The 17,699-nt window shown below is 28.9% G+C and overlaps 1 protein-coding gene across 1 annotated transcript; it reads right to left on the bottom strand.

The window, feature by feature from the left end:
• Positions 1-1,583: 1,583 nt before the first annotated feature.
• LOC113559645 (L-threonine ammonia-lyase) lies at positions 1,584-11,789 on the bottom strand. The gene is made up of 9 exons (XM_026965399.1): positions 11,343-11,789; positions 8,770-8,892; positions 8,613-8,683; positions 8,033-8,320; positions 7,436-7,598; positions 4,828-4,983; positions 3,648-3,784; positions 2,661-2,886; positions 1,584-1,844 (listed from the first exon to the last, which is right to left on the bottom strand). The coding sequence occupies exons 1-9, from the start codon at positions 11,373-11,375 to the stop codon at positions 1,728-1,730; spliced, it is 1,314 nt and encodes a 437-aa protein (XP_026821200.1). The 5' UTR covers positions 11,376-11,789; the 3' UTR covers positions 1,584-1,727.
• Positions 11,790-17,699: the final 5,910 nt, after the last annotated feature.

Here is a 17,699-nt window from a genome sequence, read left to right as displayed (position 1 = left end):
TTTTATTATGTGATACAGAAATTGAAGTAAATATGCGGTTTGCTTCATAACTGTGGTGGAATATAAAAGACTGGCAAATAGGCGTAATGGAAAAAAAGAAGGAACTTTAAACCATTATACTTAGATTAGATAAAAAAAAAAAATACTTATAGAAAACTATAAAATGAAAGTCTATTTACTTTTTCCGTTATCGATAGCGTTAAGAGTTTACGACTACATATAGTAGGTATATATAAAATGATAATTTCGCTATTTTAAAAATAACAAATTATATTTAATTATATAGAAATATTATATCCTCGTAGTGTTTTAATTAAGAATTTTATTAAATTTGTTGTTCGCTTTTATATAATGAGTATTTTTTCAAAAATTGTTACCATACAGTTACCTCTAAATGTTATTTATTCAGATATTTTAAAAACATAAAATATAAACGTTTATTTATTTTTTTTGTTGAAAAAAAAATTATAAAAATAACCGAAATTATACAAAAATAATGTCGTCATTACGATCAACTAATATACATGCAACAATTAATATATATATATTCACTTTTACCTACTGCAGGGTTATGTATAACGCTTTGACCGGATAAACGTTAGGTAAATTATATCGTTTGGCATCGTTTTTTTGTTTTTGTTTTATGCGGTAAACTCCGGTTTTCATAATTAATTTCAAAAAATATAAATTAAAAATTAAAATAGTAGAAAATATCATGACATTGATGCAATGTGAAAGGAAAGAATCTCAGAGAAAACAAACGCGAAATACATTATACGGTCTTGAAAAAAACCGATCACGTCGTGAAGTAGATAAATCGTAAAAATGTATTTGTCACAAAAAAAAAATATATATATCTCTTACCGAAATGATCGTTAACTGCACTAACATAATAAAAATAATTTGATCGGAAAAATATTGTTTCGTCAAAGCGTATATATCATTTACCCGTCCAATGGTTATAACTGTTGTACCAATTCAATTTAAATAATATTAAATACATTAATATTTAAATAAATCGTTTCAAAAAACTTTTTGTGAACCAATACAGTACAATATTTATGGAATACGCAACGAAATGTCGCTATTCAAATGTGTTGTTTTTTTTTTTTTTTAATCATTTTGTCAAAAGGAAATGTTATTTATAACAATATCTACCTCTTATAGAAATTATAAGAATACGTAAATCTCATAACATAATAGCAACAATATTAACGTCAGTACAATTTTAAACTTGTTTTTTTTTTTTTTTTGGAAATTGAATAAATGAACAAATCTCATTATATAACTATTAATTATTGATAAGTTTAAAAACTTAGTCTGTTAAGTGTTAAACTATGTACGTCCTACTGTATACTTTAATCTTATTCTATAATATCAATAATATGTTAAACCGAATTTGCTCGGTATTCGTTTTTAACGCGTTCTGTGTGTTAGCAAATCGGTTGTTTTACTTAAACGACGTTTAATCCAATCTAATGGAATTTGTGTGTGTAACTGTTTCACATTTTAATTCAAAACTATTATATTATTGTTATGCGTGTTTGTGTGTGTGTTTAATTGTCAATATAAAAATATCTTCGTTTGCAGTACAAAAATAAAACGTTTATTTATTTATAAATATTATAATGCCGATACAGTACGCCAGTAATAAGTAATGAGTAATATTATAACGAAAAATCAAGAAAAAAAACACTAATGGAAAAAAAAATACATAAGATTTTAGCTCAAAGAACTTTTGGTAATGGTATGTTACCGAACACGGAAGAGCTGTAGTTCTTCGATATCACCTCCTGGAGCTTTTGAGCGTGTTTTAAGTCTCTTGTCTCGCATACGACTTTGACCTATAACAAAAAAATCACAAGGTATCTATAAATGTCATAAATCGATATATAATATAAATTCGCGATGTTATAACGTATTATTATGTTATTGTGGAGGCAAACAAATATCATATTTACAGGTTGCATAGTGGGAAACAAATATGAAAATATATATAGGCAATAGATATAGTTAACAATATTGAAGGTTTAGATTAAATTTAGTGTTTTGTTAATTTTTTTAGAATAATAATACGTTACGAAAAAAAGTCCCTCTCAAAACAATGATAAAAATACAAATTAAACTTTGTACTGTACTATTGAATTTTATGTGACATAAATCAAATTTCTATAAATATTAGCAATTTATAATCGTAAAAAAACCATAAAAAAAATTAAATATTTAAAATTACGGGCTTTAATAATAATTATTTTTTTAGAGACCAAACTTAAAAACATGATTTAATTTGCTTGATACCATTTTATTTTTGAAGTCTATATAAGTTGTTATATTATATTTCATTATATTATTATATTATAATAATAAAATTACTGTTAGACATAACGGTACTTAAAATGTTTGACTTTTGACGTCGAAGTACCATAAATAATAATAATAATAATAAAAAAAATAGGCAGGTAACTACAAATAATGGTCACATCACGAAACAAGCCAACTATGCTCTCACTTTTTTATCGATGTTTTTTTTTCTTTTAATTATATATGAAACCTGAATTCATTAGATCAATAGGTGCCTTACAATTTTTGATAAAATGTATTTAAAAAAAACAAGCGTTTCAAATTTTAATAATAACAAAAAATAGTCCAGTCACACTTACCCTAACGCTGAAAACGTCGTCCGACAACCAAGCCCTTTCGTGTATGATGTCTTTCACGCAAACGCCAATCGTTGCCAATACTCTGCACAGTTCCGCGATGCCGCCAGGTCTGTCGCTCAATGTCGCATGAAATTTGACTAGTCTACCATCGATGGCCAGTCCTCTGTCCAAACACCTTCCCAAAATGGATGTATCGATGTTGCCACCGCACAGCAACAGAACAACTCTGCGAATACCATTCATACGACAATTAATAATTGTAAATGTTCGATAATTATTTAATATCACTAAAATTCATTAATAGTCTTTATAATTATTTAACTAAAATTAATCTATAATATAATCGACTAAGCGATATAGATTTATATCTCATACACTAAATAACCATTTGAACACATTTTACGAAGAGGAACCGACGTCAGCCCATCCATCATCAAGCCAACGTTTTTAATTTTCAGACATCACATCTAATATTTTACTGATAATTGACCGTCGTTGTGACGAACTAGACCAAATTTTCAACAGGAACTAGATACAAACTTGATAAGTGAAGTAAGAGAAAAATAAAAGTTAATTATTATTTGGAACACATGTTTTTCATTTTATTTTAATCTATTAAAATATACTTTCTCAATTTATGACCTATCAACAAAATAATAACCTACCATAACAATTTTTATATCAATGATTAAATTGATTTTTCTTTTGATACACACTATTACACCTGCAGTAATACGAAAATAATTTTTTTCTGTTTAAATTACCGTTATTTTGTGTTATTCAAGATTAAATAAATTTTATTTTGATTAGTAATTTGTGTGTTTTTTCTATCTGTGAATACCTTGTAACAATTATCAAACAGATTTCGAAAACTTGGTTTTATTTTTTGAAATTTTTAAACGAATTACAATCGGGTGTAAAAACAGAAGCCTGGTAATGTGTAATATTACATCAAATTAAAATGATATTTCAACACTACCCACTCACTTTTTGCCTATAAACTCGTCCAAAGTACCCGACAACGCGGCCGCTAGTCCGATGGCTCCGGCGCCTTCCACAACACACTTTTCTGATTCGACGAGTCGCAGAATTGCCATCGATATCCATTCCTCCGTGACCACAATCTAGAAAAATTAAATTTTGTTGCTATCATTACATAATATCTATGTAATTTAAATAATAAAGTACACAGTAATCCGTTGTTTCGCTGCGTTTGAATTAATTAGCGATGATGGACAGGTAAATGATTGAGATTATAATATGTAAATGGTTCTGTGAGTGTAGTGACAATATATTTTCCGGGGCCTTAATTATATTTTACATTTAATATGGAAAATCATAAATAATTAAAAATCTCTAGTATATCAAAAATTAAATACTAAATCTAGTGTTGCCTATATTAAGAGGAATATAATATATTTCTGTTTTTTTCTCACTAGTATTTATGTAACAGTGTTTTTAACTGATTTTCTAAACATAAAACCCGGATAATCCATATTTTGAAAAATTATAGCAAAATATACTCGTATGTATTTACCAAGTTGATAATAGAAGTCACCTGTAGTGAGTCATATATCAAAAATCTTAAAAATTTGATACCGTTTTGATAAGAGAAAAACGTCAACAATTAAAAATAAATTTTACCAATTATTGTGTAAAATCGTATTTTATCGTAATTTTTATTGGAATATATTTTTATAGTCTTCGGAACAGGATTTTATCCATTTACGTCACCCTTAACACTATCACTACGCAACTACGTTTTATTTATTACACAAGTGACAAATTGTATAAACTGTTATAAATCAGAGATACTAATGTTATATTACCTAAATTTTCACGATGATAATATTATATTATGTGCTTTCTTTTCGGTAAAATTGTTCACGCGACAGATCGTAAAATATTGAGAATTATTGGACATCAGCACGGTCAGATAGACGACAATGGCGCGATATAAAATACCAATATTAATTTTCTATCGAATTTCCTATAATTTGTTTTGTTAAGGCAAGCTGTAATCCTTTGCAATATTTTTCTTGCATTTTTTTTTTTTATTGTCTACTTACGTGTTGTGCTTAGAAAATGTGTGATTGGGTGGTAATACGGTATTATAGCCGGTCGTTTAACCAGTACGGAACAACGGATTGAGACGGAGCGTACTTACCATTTTATCAACCAAACCCGCAGCGGTGGCAAACGCGTTACACCCGACTCTGGGCACGGCCAAACCATCGGCCAGAGTGCTCTTGCCATCGACGGTTATCGGACTACCGTTTTCCATGGCTTTCGTGAAACTCGGCACGCGGTCGGATTCGACGCCCTGAAAATAAGCGTAATATGAAATTATTTTTTGATAAAGTTAGCATACACTTTCTGAGAATTATTTAGCTGTATGTTCTAAGGATAGTAATATTATAATCAGCGATAGCAGGCTCAAATATATTGGGGAAAAATAATGATTTATAAACTATAGTGTAGGAGTCAAGAACTTCTTAAAGTCATTACACTTTCGCAGTGTGGCAGAGGCTGACGACGGCCTACGGTGGTAAAAGGTATAATATAATATGATAATTGACAAATATAAATAGTACAATATTACCCGTAATCGAGTCGCCTCACACTCACACGCAATAAATATATTTACAGTACACGCCGCTTATAAAACTCACGGATGTAAGGTTTAGTCGCTTATTAGACTCAAGATTGTCTCGATGACGTATCAAAATACATTTAAAAAAAATCGGTTATAAGACTCAAATTTCGTAAAATAAATAGTAGAAAATAAACTTTTTTTGTTATAATTTAGAAATAAATTAGTATTGAAAAATTAAATAATATTCGTGTCGATTATTTCTAGTTTCTGTTAGTACCTTATAACGTATAATAATTTTTATTGCAGATAAAAGTTCACATTTATCGCAACGGTTATCGTTATAATATTTTCGGAATATTAGAACAAAATAAAAAACTAACTAAAATTATAAATTATTTTCAAAATAAATAATAAATACAATATACATACATCCTTTATAATTTTTTATTAATGTATAATTTTTATAATATTTTTGTATGTAATATTTACATGTAAAATTATAATAGGTTTAATTTTAGTTTTTTTTTATCAGGATTATTAAATTTATTCAATAATAAGTATGTGTTAAAATATTAAAATTAAAGCAAAATATGTAGTAAAATAAAATTAATAAATACGCGATTATTTTTTTTTCCACTTCGCCTATAAGATTCATTCGGTTATAAGACTCATTTTGTGCTGGTCCCAAAGTGAGTCTTATAAGTGGCATATACTGTATATATTATATAAATAATAAAAGTAGATGTGGGATCGCTCGGTCGTCGGTGCGATAAGCACGCGACGATCACCGAATAGCGTCCCACAGCCATATATAGAAAATAATTCAATAAAAATAATAAAATCACACAATAGTAACAATTTTAATATTAGCGTTTTATAATTTTAAAGATTTTGTAGCTATATTATTATACTATATCAACGTTTTTATATATTTTTTCAAAAGTAAGAAAGAATTATTTACATAGTTAAGGCTATTGAAAGCGGGTCGTTTTTTCGTCATTTTTTCGTGCGTTTAGACCAATAAGCGAAAGAAAAATTTACCTAGTACCAAAAGTCCGATTTTAATTTTAAAAACATATTTGAATTTCTTATTCTCTTTTCTAGGTTATGTATGAAATGGATTTTCGATTTTTTTTTTTTTAGTAACACTAAAGTAAGGTGAATTTATTACTATATAGTAATTAAACAAAACAAAAAATCGAAAATCCGTTTCCTACATAACCTAGAAAAAAGAATAAAAAATTCAAATATGTTTTTAAATTAAAATCGGAATTTTGGTACTGAGTGAATTTTTTTTCTCTTTTTGAGATTTTCATGTAAAAACTTTTTTTATTGTAAAATTTAGTGACTTGTGACTGCGCGTATGTACGTTACTGATTTCCAAGAATCTTAGCCGTAGTTTATCATTAATTACATAAAGCGTTCGGGGAACTCACGCACATTAATGATCAGTGACAACACACACAGTTACACTTAACTCACGATGGACATCGAATATTGCCTAAATACAACCCCTTAAAAACGACCCGCTTTCAACAGCCTTAATATCCATCTTAACAAAATTATTGAGGTTTTTCAAATGATATACTTTTAATATTTATTAACATATATGTTAGAGAAAAAACAAAAAATAATGATATATTAATATGCCTGCGCATACAGAACACATAGATTTAACACGCACTCGTATGTACAATAAAATGTCTATATTAGACTCACATATGTTACATACTTATGTTTGGTTGTTACACACTGACAAGTCGGCAAAACGTCATTATAATATTTTTATTACAGATTATAGAACATCAATTAATTGCTCTACGTTTTTCTCGTTAAATATACGTAAGGCGCGCGACTACAGTGGAGTAGCTAAATCGCCTATTCAAGACGCCGCGTGATTATATAAAATTGTTATCATTGAAATGCATTAAAAAACATAATATTAACAAGGATATCAAAAGATCGAAAATATCTAACAATTATTTAAAAATGCAGAGATAATTTTTTATTTATTATGACACATTAATGTGAATTTATATTGCGACAGAATTGCGTTGACAGAAGAAATATAAAAATAGGGGAAAAGACTTTTCTGGGGAAAAATAAATGTTCGAATCGTAGAAGTACGTCAAATATCCTTTGAGCAATTAATTTCGTGTTTTATAAAAGTCGTACTTACAATAATTTTACAGTTTTTTTTCAGCGTTTTGACGGCTAATGACACGCCAGCTAATAGACCACCGCCACCGACAGGAACGACGATCGCATCTGCGTCCGGGACGTCTTCTAATATTTCAAGTCCCACTGTACCTTGACCGGCCATTATGTGTGGGTGATCGTACCTGTATTGGACAACCGTTTACGTTTGTAAAACGCAATTCAATACTTTGTATTTTTTGTTTAATACATTTTATAAAATATATTTAAACGTTTTGATTATTGCAGAACATAAGTAATCTCGGACTATAATTGTATTCGAATGGTGAATTCCATCGAGGAAACGATAACAATAATTGATAGCAGAAATATTTTTAAAAACGTACGCAAGTGCGTTGTTTTATTTTGGGGATGAGTGGTTTACTGAAACAAGGAGTCTAATAATAATATAATAATATTCGTATCATGTAACTTTCTTAATTTGGCGGTAAGGGTGGATATACTGCGATATAATATTTATTATGATGTATTTTGATTTAAATATCCTGTGTTTAGTTATTACTAATTAAATGTTGTGGCATTACCAAATAATTAGTATAATAATATACTCTGTACAGACCCATTGATGTATATTATCCCTTTCTCCTTGGACAGCTTGAGCGCTATGTGCTTAGACTCTTTCATGTTGATGCCCTGAATGATTACGGTTGCTCCAAAATTCCTGCAAGCCTCGATTTTGATTATCGGTGCAACTGTGGGCATAACTACCGTCACCGGCACACCGAGCCGCTGACCGTGGTAACATAGAGCTTGTGCGTGGTTGCCCAAAGACGCAGATATAACGCCGTTTCGCTTGTGCTCGTCGGACAACATCATCAGCGCGTAGCATGCACCGCGTTCCTTGAAACTGAAATACACAACAATATTTTATTTTCTCATTTATAGGTGGATCAATTTAAAATATCCAACTTCGAACGACCTCGCAAATTTCAATAATTAAAATACCATTTTTTTCAATTAATGGTAAGGTTTTTACAATATTTTAGAGGTACTTATCGTAATTTTATAGGTATTTTTTTTATTCATCAAGTACCTAAAGTTCTTTTAATAGTATAGATTCATAAACATAAATTGTACGTCTATAAATATATAAGTTTAACTGTTGATTGCAATCGATTTAAATAATTTGTTAATAATACCTTCCGGTGTACTGCACAAAGTCCTTTTTTAAATAAAGTTCCATGTTGACGACATTGGACAAATGCGATCTCTGCACACAAATAATAGACAGTTAAAAATGTCTATAGTAAAATTATACCAAATAATATAAACTGAAAACAATAATATGACGCTCACCGTGCACGCTGTCTTGATCACACCATCTTTTATCTTGTAAGCGGCAGACGTTATATCCTCAAATGTTAATTTAAGTGGACTTGATTCCAGACAGTAAGGATCTTCGACTTCGGTTTCTTCAAACTATATTTCACACGATAAAAATGAATAAGTTATTTAGTTAAAAGTCAAAGGAACGATATAAAATAAATAATAAATTATGCATATAATATAGTAGGTATGTATATTTATTTTCATTATGCAAATAAACAACAACAATATTAATATAATATATTATAGGTTTATAATATGGGTATATTATCTATGGTAATTAGAAAAAAATGCATTTGATATAAATATGTGGAATTTTTATTATTCTGCAGTGTTAAATTTCAATCTTAAATGCTTTTATTAATTCTATTACCCAGGACTGAATCGTATCTATATACCTATTTGTTGAAATCTTATAATATGAAATTATGTGATGAGTATAATACTAATTTGTAAGTTATTCTTATTTTATTTGAATAAATAAAAAATATTAAAATATAATTTATAAAAGAGTATGCTGCGTATAAGGTGTTTAAAAAAAATTCTATCATACCTACTTAATAATATTGTTACAAAAATAGATTAGGTAAAATACATTATAATTATACAAATAAAATATGTTTCTTATCTTATATTCATAACTTTTAGATTGGTACTAGGAATAAACTTAGAGATAATAGTTAATGAAGGATGAACATCATTACAATATATATATATGTATATATTCATAAAACCAAATAAAAGATTAATTGTACGATATAGTTATTAGCTACACAAATTATTTATAATTATAGAGATTTTGTGTGGCTTATTAATTGTATATTTTGATCTATTATAAATTCGATAACAAAAAATAAAAAAAAAACACAGATTAACTTAAAATTGTTCGTAAAATAAATACTGATTGCAAAACATAATATATTATAGATGAAAAAAAAATGTGTTATAGATTCTTTAGATTTGAATTTAAATAGTTTACATTACAATGTGTATAATAAATAATAATATAATATTATGTTATGATGCAAAGTTCGTTTCATTTTTCGATCAGGGTTATCTAAGATTCTCGTGTTTACAATTAATATATTTTTAATGATTATAAAAAAAAATTTCAATTATTTTGAAAAAAAAACATAATATCTACATAAATATTTATTATAGTCAACGTCAATTTATGGTTTGATATTTTAAATATTAATTCATTGCAATTTAGTTTTCAATGGACTGCTGACATATTTACTCGCATTGTAACTTGTAGATACTTTATATAATTCACTTGTTTCGAATTATAATATAATATATTATTTTTGTTTTTAAATCTTCTTCATCATATTAATATACCAATATTTTATTTTTACATGCGTTGGTTGATGATTGACGAAATATTTGAAAAATACAGTATTCTGTTTTATTGCTTTTGTTTTTGTTTTTTATAACGTTGAAGTAGCATTACCTTTTCTTATTAAAAAGTAAAAATAATTTGATTTGAATAGCGAATAAATCAATCATATAATTTTTATCTCTAAGTAACGAGTGAGGCTGCTTAACTGTATATATATATATACTTTTTTTTAACTACCTCTACAAATAATATATTTTTTAAGGAGTTTAGTATAGACAATATAAATAATCGTTCGTGCATACGAACCATGTCGCGTGCGTAGTAAATAAGTATTATACGTCACTGACTCACTGTAAATCCCTTACACCCATAAACATAATTTAGTATGATTTTTTTCGTTTAACTCACTAAAAGTATTTGCTTTTTTTTATTAACGATTTATTTATCAGAAAGGACTTTTGAAATTGAATTTCACCAAAAAATACAATTTACATAGTTAATCATTATTTTTCTAAATTCTGTACTTTGATACTTAAAGGTTTAGCTGATATATGTGTTTAATATTTTGTGATTTTATTTTGAAATATAGTGTTAGCGTAGAAGAATTCCAAGGAATGGTTGCAAAATTGTTGACAAATTATGTATTGAAAATTTCTGTCTATCCGGACTGTGGACAGGTTTGCTACGGTGGACGAAATATGAATGCTTTTGAAGTAAAGTAAATGTCACCGTGAGCCGACTGAATAAACGTGTATAGGAAATCACCCTAAAAGAACTTTTTAAAATTAAATATCATTTCGTTTTAATTGTATCGATATCTCCATTGTTTCGAACGTCTAATATCCAATATACGCAGTATAGCTGATATTAGTGCCACTCGTGTCAACGTTTACGCGACTGTTGTAATATCATAACGTTGTACTTCACTCGTACGCTCGTCTCAGTGCAAAGCTAAAATTTTATCTGATCGTCTCGTCTGCAGTGAAACAAATCTTCGTGCGTACGCTGTCGTGTGTCCGTATAATAATATTGGTACACGCCGTCCGGTCCCTTTTTGGGCCGCAACCATTCCGCAAATTGCGCGAACTATAGCGACCGACCAATTATTTAATTCCTTAGGTGATGCCACACCGTCATTATAGCTGGTACTTTATATTATATTATTCTATTAGTATTTTATTATATTTTATTATTTACTTACGATATCGTCATTTTTTTCGTCTTCAGCAACCATTTTGTCTCGGTGCCTAAATATTAAAATATAACTTTACGATTTAACGATAATACTATTACAGTATACAATACACACGCACGCGTTGCGACGGATCGTTCGGACGGTCGGCGTGCGAGTGGCGACCTACGTTTTTCCGGTGTGTTCAACTACACTGCGACGTGTAGCGATTCGCAGAGACGGAATCGATGTGGCACATCGACCGCGATTGATCGCGATGTCACGGGAGACGGTAACTCTGCGACGTCAAAGTTCGATCTCTGACCGGCGTTTCGTATTCGTCGGACGTCTATCGGCGGTACGCGGGCCAATCGAAACGATTGTGTTGTTGGCCACGATAACGGCAGCAATGATTATTCCACGACGGTCCGACAATATAATCGCCTATTACCGTGTACGTAAATGTCGATTACGCTCGATTATATGAATACAGTCGTATATATAGGTACCTCGTTGCGCGGAAATACGATATACAGAGTGTTTTGCTTCGCGACAGTTCAGAGGTCGATCGATATATTTTTCGATATATATAAACATATTATAAACAGACCGACAAATAACTACGGTAGTGCGATAGTGTTGTTTTTCTCGGTTGACCTAGACTCGAATGCCTATAAACCAAAGTGTTCTCGTTAACCTAGGTTGTTAATTATATCTGTATACCGAAGGTGGACTTAGGAGGGACAGAGCACAGAGCCCTCCGTATTCGTAACTCGTGTTAATATTTGTTAATGTAGATAATAAGTAGGTATGTTGCATAATAGATGATTAATGTATGCTACGGATACAGCTGGAAGGACGGCTCACCCGTGCGAAGTGCCCCCTTGGGCTATCGAACGATTGAGAACGTCATATCTTTTTGGCCGGACGAATGAGAGCACTTAAAATTAACGAAGAACTTACCGCTGATTCAAAATACCCCCAAAATTAATACGATTGAGAACGAATTTATGTGCAACGTTGCCATATAATTTACTATGTTATTAAACGATTTAGTAATGTAAACATAAAATAAATATTCTTAAAAAAAGTCATAAATTAATAAATTTAATAATCTTATGCAAATATATATCACCTAATAAATAAAAGATTTGGAATAAAATCTATGATTATACCTGATAATTACGAACTTATAAAAATATGTACCTAATATGTATTATTCATAAAAAAATTTAAAAAATGTAATATAAATCTTTAAATAATGTTAATTATGTAAATATATATGCATATAAATGTAATAAATAAGTGATTGCAAATGAGTCAGTGGCGTCATTTGGGGGAGGCAGGGTGTGCATTTACTTTACTTTACCTTAACCGGGCTGGTATGTACTAGTTTTGATATGTTTTGATTTATTTTTTGTAAATACCTTTATACTCCTATTTGGCGCAAATAGGACATAAATTGAAGTAAAATTCCCCTCAAAATAAGTCATCATATAGTATAGCAATGCTATACTTAATGCTAATAGGTAATATTGGGTATCTCTCTACATATTATATATGTATTATTTAGTCATTGTCATCCCTCAAAGAAATGTGTTATTTATGACGACAGTAATTACTAGTTACTACCCTAGGATATATGTTGTATATAATTATGTAAGAATTAAGAAGGCTGTTTATATTGAGATAAAAATGTAATTTTGAGCGAGTGGTTTATTTTTATTATTACAGGCCGGTCAAAACTTTCGCCCCCCTTCTCAAAAACTGAAATGAGTTAAGGTATATCACATCGTATCTGGTATCTAAGTTACTGATACATGCGGTTAATCCGATAAAAGTCAGATTAATATCAACACATTATCGTACTCAAACGACAAGACGACAACATAATTAAATTTGGCTATGTTGAAAAAAAAATTGAGCGCTCTCAATCGTGTTTCCGAAAATTCTGTTCTCAATCGTACTTTACGTCACCTCCCCTGTAGCACCGTGATACCATCATAAAAAAAAAAGTTGGATTCGGTTCCCCGACTATAAGCCTAACCACCTAACCGGTGCGACACGCAGAGAGAATCTTTATTATATTAATTTGTAGGGCGAAGGTTTGTCGTGCTAGGGTTCAAAGCTATACCGAGGTAAATTGTATGTTTTCTTTTTTATCTCGTGTACTAAAGTTTTCACAATAAGCGATGGCGCGGCTATGGGGTGAAATGATCTGAAGGTCGGTACCATCCTCAGCCGTCGATACCAAAATTAATGTAAAATATAAATAAAGGTATTGACTTCGCTGCAGAAATCGTTTGCGGTTGGCCCATGAACGCGTGTGCGCCGCTAAGAAGACGAACGCGGACACTCTGTATGCGCGACCGCCCGCGCGCGTGTGTGAGACTTAGTTAACAATAATATTGTTCTATAACATACAGACCTTTGTTTGTTTAAACGGCGAAAATAAAAAGACGTAAACACGCGTATTTACGGGTATAGTATAATTATACAGATAGACTACGTGTCGTGCCTGCGAAATGTACGTAGAAAAATAACGGCGTACTGCAGTACCTACCGTTTTTATGGCGATGTTTACGATCGTCGTGTTTTATGTATTTTCAATTTTTTCTTTTGCAATAACTACCACGCGGGAATAATTTGTTATTATAACAACATAAAAGGTATTAACAATCCAATTAGGCCGTGTTACGCGCGCAACACCGTTTTTCCACAATAATATTTACGGTAGGCGCCTAGTCGATTTACTGCGAGTGGCGAGTATACCTATTTACCGGTAACCGCGTTCCGGGCGGAGAAAAACAAATTTTTACGATTCGAAATTCTAAAGGTCAAGGCACGTTTTTGCGCAACGATCAAATCAACAACAGCCGTCATATCGGTCTGCCGGCCTCGCTGATTGCTGCTGACGGTTTTTACGTTTACCAATTCCACTATATAATATTATATACGCGTATATATTACAAATGATGCCCACGTCGTATTGATTAGGCATAATAATGTTATTTAATTATAATATTATAACATACCTAATGTATGCGATACGCTCGTTTAACAAGCATTAATTACTGTAAGCGGTTTTATTTGCCTTATCAAAACACATTATTGTGTTCGACCCAAAGGTCGCGGACTCCGCAGCGATCAAGACCCGACCGTTATTATATAGCAGTTGTTTTACTATTATTTTCGATCGACAACGACGAAATATCTCATAGCGTATATGATCATTACGTGCAACATGTGCGTACGTTATTAGGAGTATTATAATATTTTTCGTTTTTTTTTTTTCATTTAGTCACCGCGTCCACGCTGACCACAGCCGCGGTTAAAGTCTATTACGCAGTATATATCATTATATCATTTATCAGACGAACGCGTTAGTATAATAAATCCTACAGTTAGTGTATATAATATGGCCGTATTATAGCAGTTATCGTAGAAAAATAATTATCACTTAAATATTATTATGTTCATTATAATATTATGGTGTACAGATAATAAATAACTATTTTTACACATAATTTACCACGCTAATCGCTAATTATTAATTCCGCAACAAATATCGGTTGACTTCTAATACGATGTTTATCAAAGCCCAGCTTTAACTCAAAACGGGATCGATTTTTGTTGTTCCTAGTTCAAAATCAAAGCTTATAAAGCTGAAACCAACAAAAAAAAAACAGTTTAGAGTTCAGTCGCATACATTTTTATAAGCGTTTAGAGTTCAAACTGTTACAAAATTTGTCAAGATTAATTATGTTAATTTTAATTTTGATACTGAAATCTTCAATATTTAACACAAAAGACTTTATAAATTGTTCTTCCAGCATACTTAAAACTGGCACAGTGTTCCTATAATATATTAAAGACTTAATGTTTACAAATTCCGATACCTATTTAAACGATAAGTAATGACTGTTTATTTAACGATTTTCGTTATTTTGTTGTCATTTAAAATATATTAAGCGCGGGTACCTATCTGAAACATTTCACCATCGCGCTTAGTATTATTTTCTATACATAAATACATTTCTAAAATATGTATTAAACATTCATTGAAGCTATCTATTTATACTTTAGACATATATACACTTCATTCGACTGCATTCTACGGAATCGAATTAAAAAAACTTATAAGAATGATTAACGATAGAATAATATAATAAAATACATGATTTTTATGTCAAAAATAAGTTTAACTATACCTACTAATTGTAATATACTCGATACTTAGAGCGACTTTCCTGGTTTTTTTTTTATTTAATGAATATAATATTTTAACTAATTAACTAATAACAATTTTTTTAGTTTTTTCTACGCAATAAATACACACAAGAAATAATTTTTTTCACTGTTGTAAAAATATTCTTATTAAAATTATTTGATAAGAAAGTCGTATTAATAAAAGTCTGCTAATGATCAAATGTATGATCGTATTTGTATTTGAATGAAATGACCTTTAAAATGAATATTTGATACAAAAAAAAAAATACCTTCGTTATCTATGAAGACTAAAATCTTCAGAAATATAGATTTATCATGACTTAAATCAGCAAACAGAATTTACAAAACTATAAGTAATATAAACATAAACTAATGAAATATGTGTAAAATTTTCTTAATATCTTCTAATAATGCTATTTAATAATAATACTAATTAAATACTAATTATAATTAATTATACTTTAAATACCCGTAGGTATATAGAGTTATTATCGACATATATTGAACAAATATTAAATATTTCAAATATTTATTAAAAGCAACTAAATAGAGACCAAACAAATTAAACAATTTAAATATTATTTCGTGAAAATGCCAATTCCATAGAATTATTCCTTTATTAATTACAATGAAAAAAGAAAATCCTTTTGGTCAAAAATCGGTAGTAAACCTATATAATTTAATAATCCCGTTTTCGTTGGTTATTCATTGGTAATTCCTGGTTACTAAAATAAATGTACAATGAATCTCCTAGTTTTCAACAAATCGAACCTATAACCTAACTTATGAATAATGCACCAACTACCTTTATCAACTAATTCTCTATCAGAAATTACATTCGATGTTATGATAAATTTAAATAATGGTGTTCTCAAAAACAAGAAAAATACACAATTTATCATATTATGTCAAACAAATACATTCATTATTCGTCATTACGTTTAGTTATTTTTTATATAGGTATTATAATATATTGTTGGGAAATATCTAACTATAAATGAGACGTTTTAATAGGTATAAACTTATAATTAATTTTATTCATCAAAGTATATACTATATAATATAACCTAATTTTTAAAATTAATTTGTATTTCAATTAAATTTTCCTTAATTATTAACTAAATCTTAACTATTTCAATAAAAATATAACAGATATATGTCATATCGATCATGTGGTAGGGTTGTTTTTAAATTGTACATAACTTGTAATTAGTAAGTAATCAAACTTGTAATAACATGTAATATGCTGAAACATTTTAATTTTAATAAATAAAAAATTGTACCTATATATATATATATATATACATTATATAGAAAAATATAAAAAAAGTGGATAGGCATTTGATGTTTTGAAGGGAAGGAACTTAAAAATTGCATGATCAATAGCAATAGAAATACATATTGAATTTTTGGCTTTGAATTTTTATGTAACAATAAGTATTTTAAATGTTTCGACTTTAAGGTTGTAATCAAGTATTGCAATTTCCATTAAATTATTGGACACATTGAAATTTATGTAATACGAATATTAAATAAATAATTTAATAAATATTTTCATTATTTTTTTTTTTTTACTATAAAGCAGGTTGAAATCTTAAATAACTAAATAGAACAACAATGTACCAATTTATCTATTGGTACTATAAAATATGTTATAAATATAGCATTATTCGTGGTAAAAAATATCTAAAAATTGACCTTTTCGGGTGATATATTTATCAAATTTTTTTATAAGTATACAAAGAACAATTTATTAAAACAAATCCTACTTATTTGTGTTGTAATTATTATGGTTAAAAATTAAAATCAATATATATTTTTAAGCTGGTAAACGACATTTCAATCGTTCTTAAAATTATCATAGTAAAAAACTAATAAAATAAAAAAAAACTGCAATTTTTTCATTTGCAACATTTGTTTTGTTAAGAGAAAATTAGATGTTTTTATTATTACTCCTAATACGAACATTTTTTATCTAATTATCTTTGACTATAGAGGAAATTTTTTACATAGGTTATAAGAAATAGAGAACCAAGAAGGTTTAATTTTTTCCTATACAATATACTACAATTTAGTTCACATTTTAGTTCCTTGACACAATTGAAATTGAAAATGTTAGTATCCATACAAAATTAGACAAATTTCCTTCATATTTTA

Source organism: Rhopalosiphum maidis, chromosome 3 (genome assembly GCF_003676215.2).
Source record: "Rhopalosiphum maidis isolate BTI-1 chromosome 3, ASM367621v3, whole genome shotgun sequence".
Lineage (NCBI taxonomy): Eukaryota > Metazoa > Arthropoda > Insecta > Hemiptera > Aphididae > Rhopalosiphum > Rhopalosiphum maidis.
The sequence above is the reverse complement of the archived record's forward strand: the minus strand, read 5'-3'. Positions and strand labels throughout refer to the sequence as shown.